General features: G+C 43.0%; 1 protein-coding gene across 1 annotated transcript in view; it reads right to left on the reverse strand.

Annotated features, from left to right (window-relative positions):
* SOGA3 (SOGA family member 3) overlaps positions 1 to 10,644 on the reverse strand; it is a 46,948-nt gene extending 36,304 nt beyond the window's left edge. Inside the window, exons 1-4 of the mRNA XM_012660808.1 lie at positions 10,218 to 10,644; positions 7,099 to 8,297; positions 6,396 to 6,620; positions 4,437 to 4,595 (exon numbers count right to left, since the gene is read on the reverse strand). Of these exons, the coding sequence (XP_012516262.1) occupies positions 4,437 to 4,595; positions 6,396 to 6,620; positions 7,099 to 8,202 (1,488 nt within the window). The 5' untranslated portion in view covers positions 8,203 to 8,297; positions 10,218 to 10,644. The remainder of the gene's footprint in view (positions 1 to 4,436; positions 4,596 to 6,395; positions 6,621 to 7,098; positions 8,298 to 10,217) is intronic.
* Between the last annotated feature and the right edge of the window lie 1,697 nt (positions 10,645 to 12,341).

Here is a 12,341-nt window from a genome sequence, read left to right on the forward strand (position 1 = left end):
AGCTGATAAATAGTTATCATCATCATCATCTCACTTACTCTTTCTTCCCTTTGGTCATCTGTTGGTGATTTCTTTGCTCAAATGTCTGCCATCAATGCTTTTCCAAGCACCCAACTTTTAAAAGTGACATGAGAAAATCCCTCTCTCCTGAAGAGCACAGAGAGTTTCAAAGCTTTGAAAATAATGTTCACATCTACAGCAGCAGAACTTCATAAGGGCAGTGACCCTCAATTTAACTGTACCAAAAATTCACCCCTCACAGAGAATGTGTTGTCTAGAGCCTCTTCCACACCCTCCCTTTATCCTATTTGTGCATGAACCCATGCTGGCATTCAAAGAGCTAGTTGTTTTCATGAAACAACTTTTACAAAAGCTACCATCTTTCTGATCATTTACGATGCTGAAAGATACACCATCATTTTTCCCTGGTTACATAAAAGTAAAGGCATTTTTTTACAGCAAGAAAGCATACTGCTAGTAGCAATCAATGCTTTATAATTGGGATGAGAATGCTATTAAGATTCGAAGGCAGCATTCTAAGAGGTCCCTCTTGTTTGCAGTTGGCAGAATATCAGCTATTTCAATACAAGCAAGGAGTTGCAGTAGACACAGCTAATTACCTCCATCCTGCCTCTACTCAAGTCTTCTTACTCCCAGGTGCCTACTCCACTCACTCAGGGGGAGAAGATAAGCAGATAGATGTGAGCAGGCACACAGGACCTTGTGCAGCCACCAGCACTGAGAGCAATTGGTTAATACCCTTGGAGCTAGTTAAACCCTTAGTAAACAGTCCCAAACTCTAGCAGATGGTCTATTAGTCCCAGTGGTGCTGTTCAACATCTATACGACTCCATACAAGGAACTAAATTCTTAGGATTGGAGGATTGCTCTTCTCTAGCATATTCTATTTAACATTTTATGATTTTACTTTGTAACTAGTGTCTTTTCTCATAATGGAGAGTTTGGCCTGGTTCTATTTTTCTCCACCAGTAGAATGACAAAAGGGATGACAGTCCACGTGGTTAACACTCACCAAGGACTTGAATATATTTTCACTTTACAACCAAGGAAGCAGATGGATAACTGAAGCTGTTACAAGTCATCCAATGGCAAACTCACAACCCCTACCCCACAGAGTAAGCTTATTATATAGCAGCTTAGTTTTAATATTTATCTTCTTAGAGGATAACAGAATTACTGTTATAAAAAATCTTATTTGAAACATTTCTGATTTCTAAACATATTTTTAAACTACTTATTCTACTTCTTATACTGTTTTGAATACTATGAAGGTCAACCTCAAATGGATGATTATAAAACATTCCTGCCATAATATTGTTGATTTTTCCTTTATTACATGTAGCATCCTTAGAGTGTTATCTTCCACTATTTCTCACTTCCTATCTCTTTCTATTTCTGTTCCCCACCACCACCCATCTTCTCAAACTGTGAATGCCATTTTTCTTAATAAAAATCTTCTTTAAAAGTTGATGTCCTTAATACACGCTCCTAAATTCTTTATACTTTTGTTGTATTTCCTAATCAGGGATTGGCATTTGGCTTTTATAATTCCAAAGAGAATATGAATTGCCTCTACGTCATGAAAATATATATCCACACTGCGTGGTGCTGCAACTGTATTTTCTCAACTCAGAATTAGAGCCCTGAAGGAGGAAATAGTCACAGGGAAGGGCTTGGGAGAAAAAAAAAAATCAAGAAAACATATCTTTAAAATTCTCCTGAGGACATTCCTAAAGTCCAGCCCTTACTCCTAGTGGCCAAATTATTTTGGCTTTTATTTTAAGATGGGGGCGATCACATCTTTCTAGCTAATGGACAGTCTATGAACATTTCCTTTCCTGGATGTAGGATGAAAATCGGAAAACTCTTATGCCATTCTCAAATGCAACTTTTCAGATAACCACTGGAAAAACATTCACATGACACCAAATTATGAGGTATTTCTTTTCAATATCTGGTAATCAAGCGAAGTTTGTTTTTACTCAAATGTTTTTATAGACATTGTTTTGTATAGACAAAGAATATGAGATAACACAAGTGACGTATGAACAGAGAATGGGGCAAAAGAAAGCTGACGATGAACTTTCTTTTAGCCTGCTTGTAGGAAGCTATTAATTGCTACCGTTCTGGGCTAAAGTGTGTTCCGTCCTCCCCACCCTCCACGCCAATTTCATATATTGAAGTCCTAATCCTCCATTTCTCAGGATGTGACCTTATTTGGAGATAGAGTCTTTACAGAGGTAATCAAGTTAAAACGAGGTCATTAAGGTGGGCCCTAATTTAATATGACTGGTGTTCTTATAAGAAGGGAGAATTTAGGATTTGGAAGACAGTCATCTGCAAGCCTGGGAGAGAGGTCTAGAACAGATCCTTCCCTCACAGTCTCAGAAGGAATGAGCCCTACCAACACCTTGATTTTGGATTTCTATCCTCCAGAACTGTGAGACGATACATTTTGTTGTTTAAGCTACCCAGTTTTTGGTACTTTGTTAGAGCAGCCCTGGAGAACTACTACAGCTTCTCACTTAATTTTTTGCCCTGGGAATGACACTTTTAACATGACACACTACAACTGTAGTTATTGTTGAAGAAACATATATCTACATTAATTTCACATTTGATCTCTTAACTTTAGAAAAAAAAAACTATGCTGCTCTTTAAATGGCGATGTCCTGAATTTCATGATAAAAGTCTTAAATAGTGGCAAAAGATGTTGAGAATCATATAAAACAAACTTTACAGTTTATAACGAAGGCAAGTAGAAGTTAGAAGCCTTTTAAAGTCACCCAGTTAGTTACTGGTGAAGATAGCTCACAGGGCGCTCATTCTCCATGTTTTTCATGGAGCACAGAGCCACTCTTAACTAGTAGCCAAGGATTTCATATCATTGAAATAATTTTCCCTATTTTTTCATGTTAAAAAATGTTAAAGTCATTTTAATATAAGAATAAGTAGACACTAAGATCACAAAAAAATAGTTTACTCCACTGACATCATGTTCTGCAAAGTCTTAGCACTTACATATCCTCAGACTACATTTTCACTGTTACATTGTAAATATATTTTTGTACCATTTTGAGATAAGCACAGCTATGACATGTGGCTCAATACCTCAGCGTCTGTGGAAAGCTTAGGATTTTCCTTAGAATTCTGAATATCCGAGCAGAGGAATTGTTCAGAAGACCACTTGTGCATTTGCTAATCCTCAATGATAGTTTTCATAAGTTGCATCGTACATGCTCAGGTAATTTTCAAAGAATATTGTTTTAACTAAAATTAAATTGCTATTTATGATAAAGCTAATTGCTTCTTGATAAACCTTTCAGTTTCTTTTCTCCTCCAATTATTTTCTTTGATCCTGATTCTATTTTTTTTTTTCCTGCTTTGAGAAGACTCAGGGTAAATAAGGTAGGAATCTTCAAGTAGCTAACATGGAAGAGAAATTTAACTCTTCTACCCTAAAGGATAGAACTAAGATAAATTGGTTAAAGTCATCATTAAATAGATTTCAACTCAAAACAAAGAAAACCGGCTCACGCCTGTAATCCTAGCACTCTGGGAGGCCGAGACGGGCGGATTGTTTGAGCTCAGGAGTTCGAGACCAGCCTGAGCAAGAGCGAGACCCCGTCTCTACTAAAAATAGAAAGAAATTAATCGGACAACTAAAAATATATAGAAAAAATTAGCCAGGCATGGTGGCACATGCCTGTAGTCCCAGCTACTTGGGAGGCTGAGGCAGAAGGATCGCTTGAGCCCAGGAATATGAGGTTGCTGTGAGCTAGGCTGACACCACGGCACTCTAGCCGGGGCAAAAGAGTGAGACTCTGCCTCAAAAAAAAAAAAAAAGAACAAAGAAAACCTTTAAACAGAGCTATGATGTGATAGAAGTGGCTGCTGTAAAAGATCTTAAGGGTTAGTCACTGGTGATATTCTAAGTATTAGACCATCAGGGGCAAGAGAGCTTCATTATAGACAGAATTCAACCAATGAATGGATTAGACTAAATGGCCTTTATAGCCTTTTCCATCCTAAAAGTTTATGGCTCTGTGAACTCAGCAGTAATCTCACAGGACTAACTCTCCCCTTCAACTAACACGAGGCTCATTTTCTTCACACACTTTGCATTTAGTACACTATGTAATTTATCTAATTAATATACATTTAGATGACCCAGAGATGAAACATTCATCACAGCTCATATATGTCAAGTTAGAGATAGGGTTCAGGTCAGAATTTTTTCATTGCTACTCATATATCAGTATGAAATCATGTATTTTTTAACATACTGCGTGAGGACAAAAAACTGTCCTGTAATCTTAAGAGAAAGAATTATTTTAACAGTCATATTACTCCTTGGGATTCTTTTCTGAAGAGCTAAAAATATATAGTACACCATGAGAAAATCAAATACTAACCTCCTTCATTTTTTCCAGTTCATTCTGTAAAGCTTGCTTTGCAATTTCAACTTCTATGAGCTGTTGCCTCAGTTTTTCATTTTCACCTTCTGTCGTTGTTCTCTTTTCTTCCACATTTTCCAATTCATGGTGAAGTCTCACAGATACATCCTTTGCGACCTGAATTAGTGTTTGTATCAATACAATATAATTAAAGAAAATATAATAAGTGGGCTAAAATTTTATTCATTCTGAAAGCATTAAGAGCCAATACTTATCTAGTGCTTACCATGTGCTAGGAAGTGTTCAGTGTGCTTTACATATAAGCAATTCACATATATCAACAATTTTACCCTTACAACAATCCCATGAGATAGCTATTATTATGATTCCCATGTTAGAGATCAGGAAATTGAGTTTCATAGAGGTAAAGTAATATGCTCAAGGTCACACAGCTAACAAGTAGTCTAGTAGTATGGCTCTAGATTTTGTTCCCTTAATTTCTACCCTACACCATGGTAACAAATGTTCTATTGCGTTTTATCACATGTAGAGAAATTTCACATATCTCCTTGAATTCTACAACAAAACTATGCAGTAGATGTTTTCATTATCACCTATGATAAAGAATGGAAAACAGAAGTTTGTACAAGTAGAGGGCTGGGGCTTGAATTTTGATCTTATAACTAGAATTCTCAGTGCTTAATTTTAGGAAACACTTCAGTTCTTGATATTAATTTTTGGGAATGACTGTGCATTTTTACCACATATTTTCAGATTATCTTGGAAGTTTTAGGGTTTGAAAGAAAAATGGAGCATTCTGGTGTAGAGGAGTAGGATACTGGCTTGTGGTTTTAGACAGGACGGAGAATGAGGCTCGCTATCGCTGCTTTCCAGGCCTGGGCCCCTAACCTTTGTGAAAGGTGCAGCTTCTGCCTCTGTAAAATGATGTCATTAACAATCTCTACCTTACAGGGTTTTTTTCCCCCTTGAGAATCAAATGAAATAATGTATGTAACAATGCTAGCCAAGTGCCTGGTACATAGTGAACACTCAAGAAATGCTAGGAAAAGTAATAAAAGAGGTAACACAATAATGATTTTCATAAAATATATACTCATAGCTTTCTTCAAAAGAAATATAGGATAATTATACATTTGATTTTTATGCCTTGATGAAGTCAACACAATTAAAAGTACATTCATTTCATTGCCTAGGGCGATTAATTTAATATCTGGTTGCATTGTCAATGAATCTGCCTACGATCAAAATGAACTGGAGGCTACACTTGTCTAAAAAATGCATTGTCAAGGTTGAGATTTCTTCACTGGGAGAGATTCTGAAGGAGCAACTTCACTTTAAAAATGAGATTCTTTCATTTACTTTATTCTCCTTTTACTTCAACAAAATGGCCACAAGTTAGACAGTTTTGCTTTCAGGAGTTACCTAAGTGGCAAGTACAGAAAAGAAGGTACCCTGGAAGAAGGAGGTGGGGTGGGGACTTGCAGACGGAAATCTTAACTGTTACCTTGCCGGTGCTGTTCCTATTCTGGGCTTCATCTCCCGGGGAGGGGTCCTCCTAGTGCTACTCTTGAGTGCTTAATTCCACCTGGCCATGGCTTGGAAGACAGACTCCAGGCCAGATCAAAGCCAGAGCCTGCGCCTTGTCACGCCCTTGTTTCCGCCCAGGAGGGAGGCGCCCTCTTCCCTTCACCTCTTGAAGAGCCACAGTTACTCCCAGGAGAGCCCACTGAGCTGGTTTTCTGCCAGTCCCTCCGCACACACTGGACTCTTTAGACCCACCTGTCAGTTCTAACCCCTCCGGGCCCCTGCTATTTTGTGTCAGCGGTACGAAACTCTGTATCCCCAAAGCTCTTTGCGCGTCACCACTGAAGACATTTCTGCGCAAAGAGCCCTTGACCAAAGTCCCCACCGGCCGCCCCTGCCGCACGCCGTCAAGCCCACCCCCAAGCCGCAGACCTTCAGGTCCTGCTCCAGGCTGCGCAACAGCTCCCCGTCGATTTCCCCGGTCTGAGCATAGCGGAGCCTTTTGCGCTCGGCTTTGCGGAGGCGGTACTGCAGGATCCGGCAGTTTTTGTTGGCTCTCTCCAACTCGTGGCGCATTTCCTGCAGTTGACAGGCATCCTCCTCGAAGAAAGTGTCCCTCATCTCGTCCATCTCGGTTCTCAGCTCATCGATCTCGTTCTGAGGCGGTGACAGGCCGCGCGTCAAAATTAGCCTCACCTCCAGCCCCTCCGACATACGCCATACGCACCCCATTCCAACTCCAAATTCTCAGCTTTATTTCCTCCTCCTCCATTAGTCAAGTGACAAGAAGCCGAATGAAGGAGAGGAAACTGGAAAGAGGGCCCACTTCGGGCCTTCTCTCGCTCTCTTACTCTAGCTTTCTCCACGAAAAAGTGGGACAAACCATGATAATTAGAGAAACGAAGGCCCAGATTTGGATTTAAATGAAAACCTAACGTTACTAAGATCGGGTTCTGTTTCAAATCCAGACAAGGCCTAGGACCCTCCTCCCTCCTTTCCTGTTCCCCTCCCTCTTTAAGGCTCCCTATCGGGTTAGCAGCCTCTCACCCCGCCGGGACACGCCCTAATCCTCTGAGGCCCACACCTCCCCTCCCCCACCCGCCTCCCCCCACCTACCTCCCCCCACTCTCCTCACCTTGAGAGTCTCGTTCTCCTCTCGCAGCTTCTCCATCTCCTCCTGCATTTCTTCCTGCTCCTGGAGCTGCTGCGGGTGCGGCTGCGACGAAGGGGGCGCCGCCGCTTGCATGCCCCCTCCGCCTGCGCTGCCCTCTGCGCTCTGCTGGGGGCCCTCCGCCGCCGCCGCCATTGGGGAGACGGAAGGGACTGCAAGGGGCTCACAAATGGCAGGGGCACCAGCGACAGGGGAGCTGCGGCTACTGCTACCGCCGCCGTTCTTAGTGTGCGTCTGAGCCGCGGCTGCCGCCGCTGCCGCCCTCTCCTTCTTGAGATGGAACTGGATGAGCTCAGACTGCAGACATCCTTCCTTCCAGTAGCTCCCTCCACCGCCGCTGCCGCCCCCTGCAACGCCGCTTCCGGAGTTTCTGCTACCGGGGCCTGGGGTTTTGCCCGCGGGAGAGGAGGATGGCGAAGGGGAGCCCCCCTCCCCGCCGCTGCCGCCCCTCTGCTGAGCGCGGATGCCTTTCCCTCGCCAGCCCCTGGGCGGCGGCGGCGGCTGCGGAGCGCCCCCCTCCCTTTCCCCGGAGCCGCCGCCGGCTCCTCCTCCTTCCCCGTCCCCTCCTCCCCCTTCCCCGAGCGGAGGGGGTTCCCCGAGTTTCGAGGGCACGGAATCTAGCTCTCGGGGCTGCTCCTCAGGCGGCCCGGGCCTCCTGCTACCCAAAGCGGCCAGGGTCGCTGCGGGGGCCGCTTCAGCACCAGCCGCGGGCTGGACAGCTCCCGGCGCGGCCCCTTTGGGCGCCTGGGGCGCCGCCTTCTCGGCCCCGCCTCCACCGCCTCGGGAGCCTGCCGGAGGCCCCGCGCGGGTCCCGGTCTTGTTACCCTGCTGTTGCTGCTGCTGCAGCTGCTGCTGCCGAACAGAATTGAGTTTAGTGCCGGCCCCCACGGGGGACCGGGTGGCGGTGGCTGTCTGTCGGAGCGAATTGTCCCTCGGCCTAGCAGGTGATTGAGCTCGCTGCTGCTTTCTGCTGCTGCCCTCCGGGTGCAGGCGAGCCTCAGTGGCTGCGGAGGCAGCAGAAGCTGCGGCTGCGGGAGGGGCAGCGCCCCCGGACGGTGGCTGACTCATGGCAGTCTAGGAAGAACCTACTGGATGCGATTTGGAATCGTCCATCACTAGATCATCCTCTTCCCTCTTCACCGCCACCAACCTTCCTTTCTAAGCTGGGACAGAAACAAAAGAAGGAAAGCACACATGTCGACATTGTGACAGAGCAAAGGGTGATTTTGCTGTGCAAGAGAAGCCCCAGAAAATGGTGAGAATTGGAAGGAGCTTAATACAAGCTTTGACTTTAGGAATAGAATGCAGGCCGGTCAATTCTCATTTTGTCCACGATGGCGCTGTCTCCATCTCCCTCCACCTCAGTAAAATGATGACGGATCTGAAAGCAGCTGAACCTTACAGCCTCGCAGCAGCAGGTTTTGGAAAGGGTGAGATACCAAGTCAGAAATGTGTTGATGGGAATGAAGATTGAAAGAGAAGACGGTAAGGTCGAGAAGAAGCTTCCAAAAAAAAAGGAGATGTTCATATGCTAGAGTGGTTAAACTCTTGCTTTTACAACTTTGGCTTTCCTCACCATCAAATCTATATTTAAAGCCTAGTTTAGTGGAGAAGGTTTTATTAAATCAGTATTCCCAAGTGTCAATTAGAGGAAAAAGGTTATGATGTAAGGCTCCTAGAGAAAATTTGATATGTATAAGTGAAACTTTTCTCAAGCAATTTTCAACCCCTAATGTTGTTTTAGAGAAATGTACTCAATTTCGTTTAGAACAGAACCAAAAGAAAATCTAAATAATGATTTTAACTCAACCTCAGTTTCAAGAAAATAATGGCATTAGGAATTATTTATATGGTTTAGTTATTAGCAACCCCAAAGTTTTGTTGTGATTGTTTTGTTTTGTTTTAGTTTTGGAAAATAAATTTTTAAAATTCTTTTGGAAAAGTTGATGGGTAGCTCTATAGGGCTCCCTAAGTTTCTGGTGATGAATTTTTCTACACTTATCCAATTTCATAGTTCTTGTGAATCATTTTAGTTTTAAGTGTAATTGCTAGATAAAAAATAATTTCATTCTTGAGCATCTTCTTAGCTGACTGTCATAGGCAAAGATGTACTTTTAAAGTGCCCATTTCTTTCTATAAAGTGAATTTTGAGACGGAATGACCCTATAACCGGAAGGCTGGTACATGTTCCCTCATGGTGGTAAGATCAATTTCCATTGTGTATCTTTCCAAGATAAATCCAGCACTGGCTTCTTTAATCTGGAAAATAGCAAGCTATTGCCTCATGGGTTCTTCTCCCTAGTGATCCAGTCAGCTACTCAATTACATACATTTTCCTTAGAATCCTTTCTCTCTAAAGCACTGAAAAGGCCATGACTAGGCATAAAGTTTTGCTCTTTAAAATTTTTCTCTTATTAAAAGAGAAAATTACTCTATTGTCAGTCACTGTACTTGCATTATACTTGTTGTCATCTATTTTTAGTATCATAAGTTAGCATGCAGTAATTCCTCATTTTATAAAGACATATTACTGGAGGACTCCTCCCCCACCTCCCTATCTGTTTCCGGCATCTCCTCCCAGAAACAGAAAGATTATAAAGGTGGACAAAGAAGATATTAGGAAAAAAAAATGCCCACCAACTTATTTTCTACATCTTCTCTTGAAGCCACAACACTAGTAAAATGTCTGGCCTAGTTCATCAGCCTGGATCACACTAACGTGGGTCACCCAACTAAGCTATGTGCCAATGCAAACTTATTTTTTGTTTTTAGTTAGGCAGAATCATTTCAGAGCCTAGAAGCCATCAGATAATGCTTAAACTCAGCCCCCAGACAGCTTTAACCCAGGAGAAAGCTTGTGTTCCAGTAACTGGGCTCCACAATCAAAGGTACCTGGCTGCTGTCACGTGGTTCTCACAAACTGACAAGATGCTGCATCTCTTCAAGGCTTCCCCCGGTGGAAACTGCCACCCAACCGACCCTGGCCCGGCTCAAACCCCAACACTTTCAATCACAAGTTTTGTCTGCCTACCGACCCACCCCATCTCTCATCCCCATCCCTTTAGAAATCCAGAACTGCTCACTTCTCAGCAGAGGCGATGTTTCCAAGAAGTTGATGCAAATCACCAACGCTTTCCTTTTGATATTCCGTGGATCTCAGGGTTTTTATTATTGTGCCTTTCGGAGCCGAGGAAAAGTTCAAGTTCGTAGCGTTATTTGCGACTTTCTGGCTGAGCACGACTTTGGGCCAGCTTGCTCCAGTTCCACACCCACTCGATTTCTCCAAACAATGGCGGTAACGTCAAGACTCAGCTGCCCCCAGAGCGGGTTACTTCCCGGCGGCCCGCTGCTGGGCTGGAGCTGCGGCTCACAGCAGACTGACACGCGAGGTACCAAGCCGTGCCAGACGCTCCCCAGGCAGTGCAGGGATATTCATGAGCTGACCTCACCGGACAGGGCAGGGGAGAGGGCGGGACTGCAAGGGACCACAGGGTAGGAGTAACCAAAGAGAGATTACTTTCGAGAGGAAATACTAGAAGGCAGGGAAGGGGTGGGGAGTGGCGGGACAAAAAGACAAAAAGGCCAGAGCCACCGCCCGAGAGGGAAGATTGGCAGCCGCGCTCAAAGTCCTTTCTCCACTCTCATATCCCCTACTTGGCAGAAGATTCCAAAGCCGCTTGAAATCGCACGCACTGGTTTTCCGCAAAGCTTTGTCCTGGGTCCGATCAATCTCCATCAATTATTTACTTGAGCTCTTTTCCAGGGAGGCGGGTTCGAACAGCCTTCTGGGCGTGACTGACGCCTCCTGATGCAGCTCCGAGGCGCTGGCCGGCGGCTGCCAGGAGTTCTCTTTGTTCACTCACTTTAATTCTCAGTCGAGCTCTCCACGCGGTGCTCGTCCCCACCCCCAGCCCGGGCGGAGTCATCGGTTGTCGTTTCCACGAATAGATAATGGTTGCCACTGTGGGACCCACCGTCCCACAGACAAAGGTTTCTTGTGAGGCCACCACGAATTTAGTGCAAATTGAATAAACATCGGCTTACAGAGATCGTTCGCAGATAGGTTCGCCCTCGGTGCATTTTTCTCTGTCCTTTATTGAGTGCAGGAGCAATTGCTGGGATCCATAATCTTTATCGTAGTGCATGTGTGTAACGGAATCAGGAAGAATGTATGTATTTCGTAAGATATCACCTTAAAAGGGAATTCATGAAAAAACGGGAGAATTCAGAATATATGCCTTTACAGTTTACACAAATCCATGTAGGTCCATAGCAACAATGTTTTTTAAATTTGAGTGGAAATTTCTTTTTCTTCCAGGCTTTTTGGGGGGAGTGGGCATGGGAGACTCCCTCCTACCTCCAAGAATTCCTTTGTGAGCTTGAAGATGAGAAAAAGCTGCTTTGAAAGGGCATTTCTTTAAAATTAAATTTCTCTCTCATTAATATGGTGGTTTTGTAAGGGAACTGAGGTAAATATCTTGCAATAATAATTGTTTATATACTAACATGAATTTTTGTGTAAGAGATTTTTATTTATCAAGTGTAAGTTGTGCATTAAAAGTGAAATTAAAACAATTTATAAATAGTTTGCATGCAATCATTATAGCAAAATAAAAACATGTTCAAGCCCTGGTGATTTATATTTCCAGTGACGTGTAAGACAAATATAATGTCACAACAAAGTCATTCATGTTCCAAAATAGTTATTAAGAGCCTATTTTGTGATAGGGATGCAAAGATTAAATCAAGAATTTGTCCTTGTGCTAGGAAGGTTCAAGCATATTGGTGAGAATTAAGATAATTTCTTTATTTTTATTCAAATACTTTTGGGAAGTGGAAAAGTGACATCAACATCTGTAATAAAGAGATCGAACCTTGACTAGCACACCAAAAAGAAAAGAAAAAAAAAAACAAGTAAAAATGTAATCATAAGTTAGTTTGAATTTATATTAGGCAATTCCTCATTATGTACCTAAACTTGAGTTGTAATATCCTTAAGAAATATCAATATCTATAGATCTCATTCAATCATAATTGATAAAATAGATAAAATATTTTCAAGACCAATTTTTACAAATAAAATATTGATATTGTAATATAGTCTGAGGGCACAAAACATATTCGGTCCTGTTTCTCTAAGAACTTGTACTCTGCTTAGGCATCTATGTTTTAATTTTTTCGTAAGGTAATGTTATTTATTTCAATAC

The sequence above is a fragment of the Propithecus coquereli genome, unplaced genomic scaffold (genome assembly GCF_000956105.1).
Source record: "Propithecus coquereli isolate 6110/MARCELLA unplaced genomic scaffold, Pcoq_1.0 Scaffold68, whole genome shotgun sequence".
Lineage (NCBI taxonomy): Eukaryota > Metazoa > Chordata > Mammalia > Primates > Indriidae > Propithecus > Propithecus coquereli.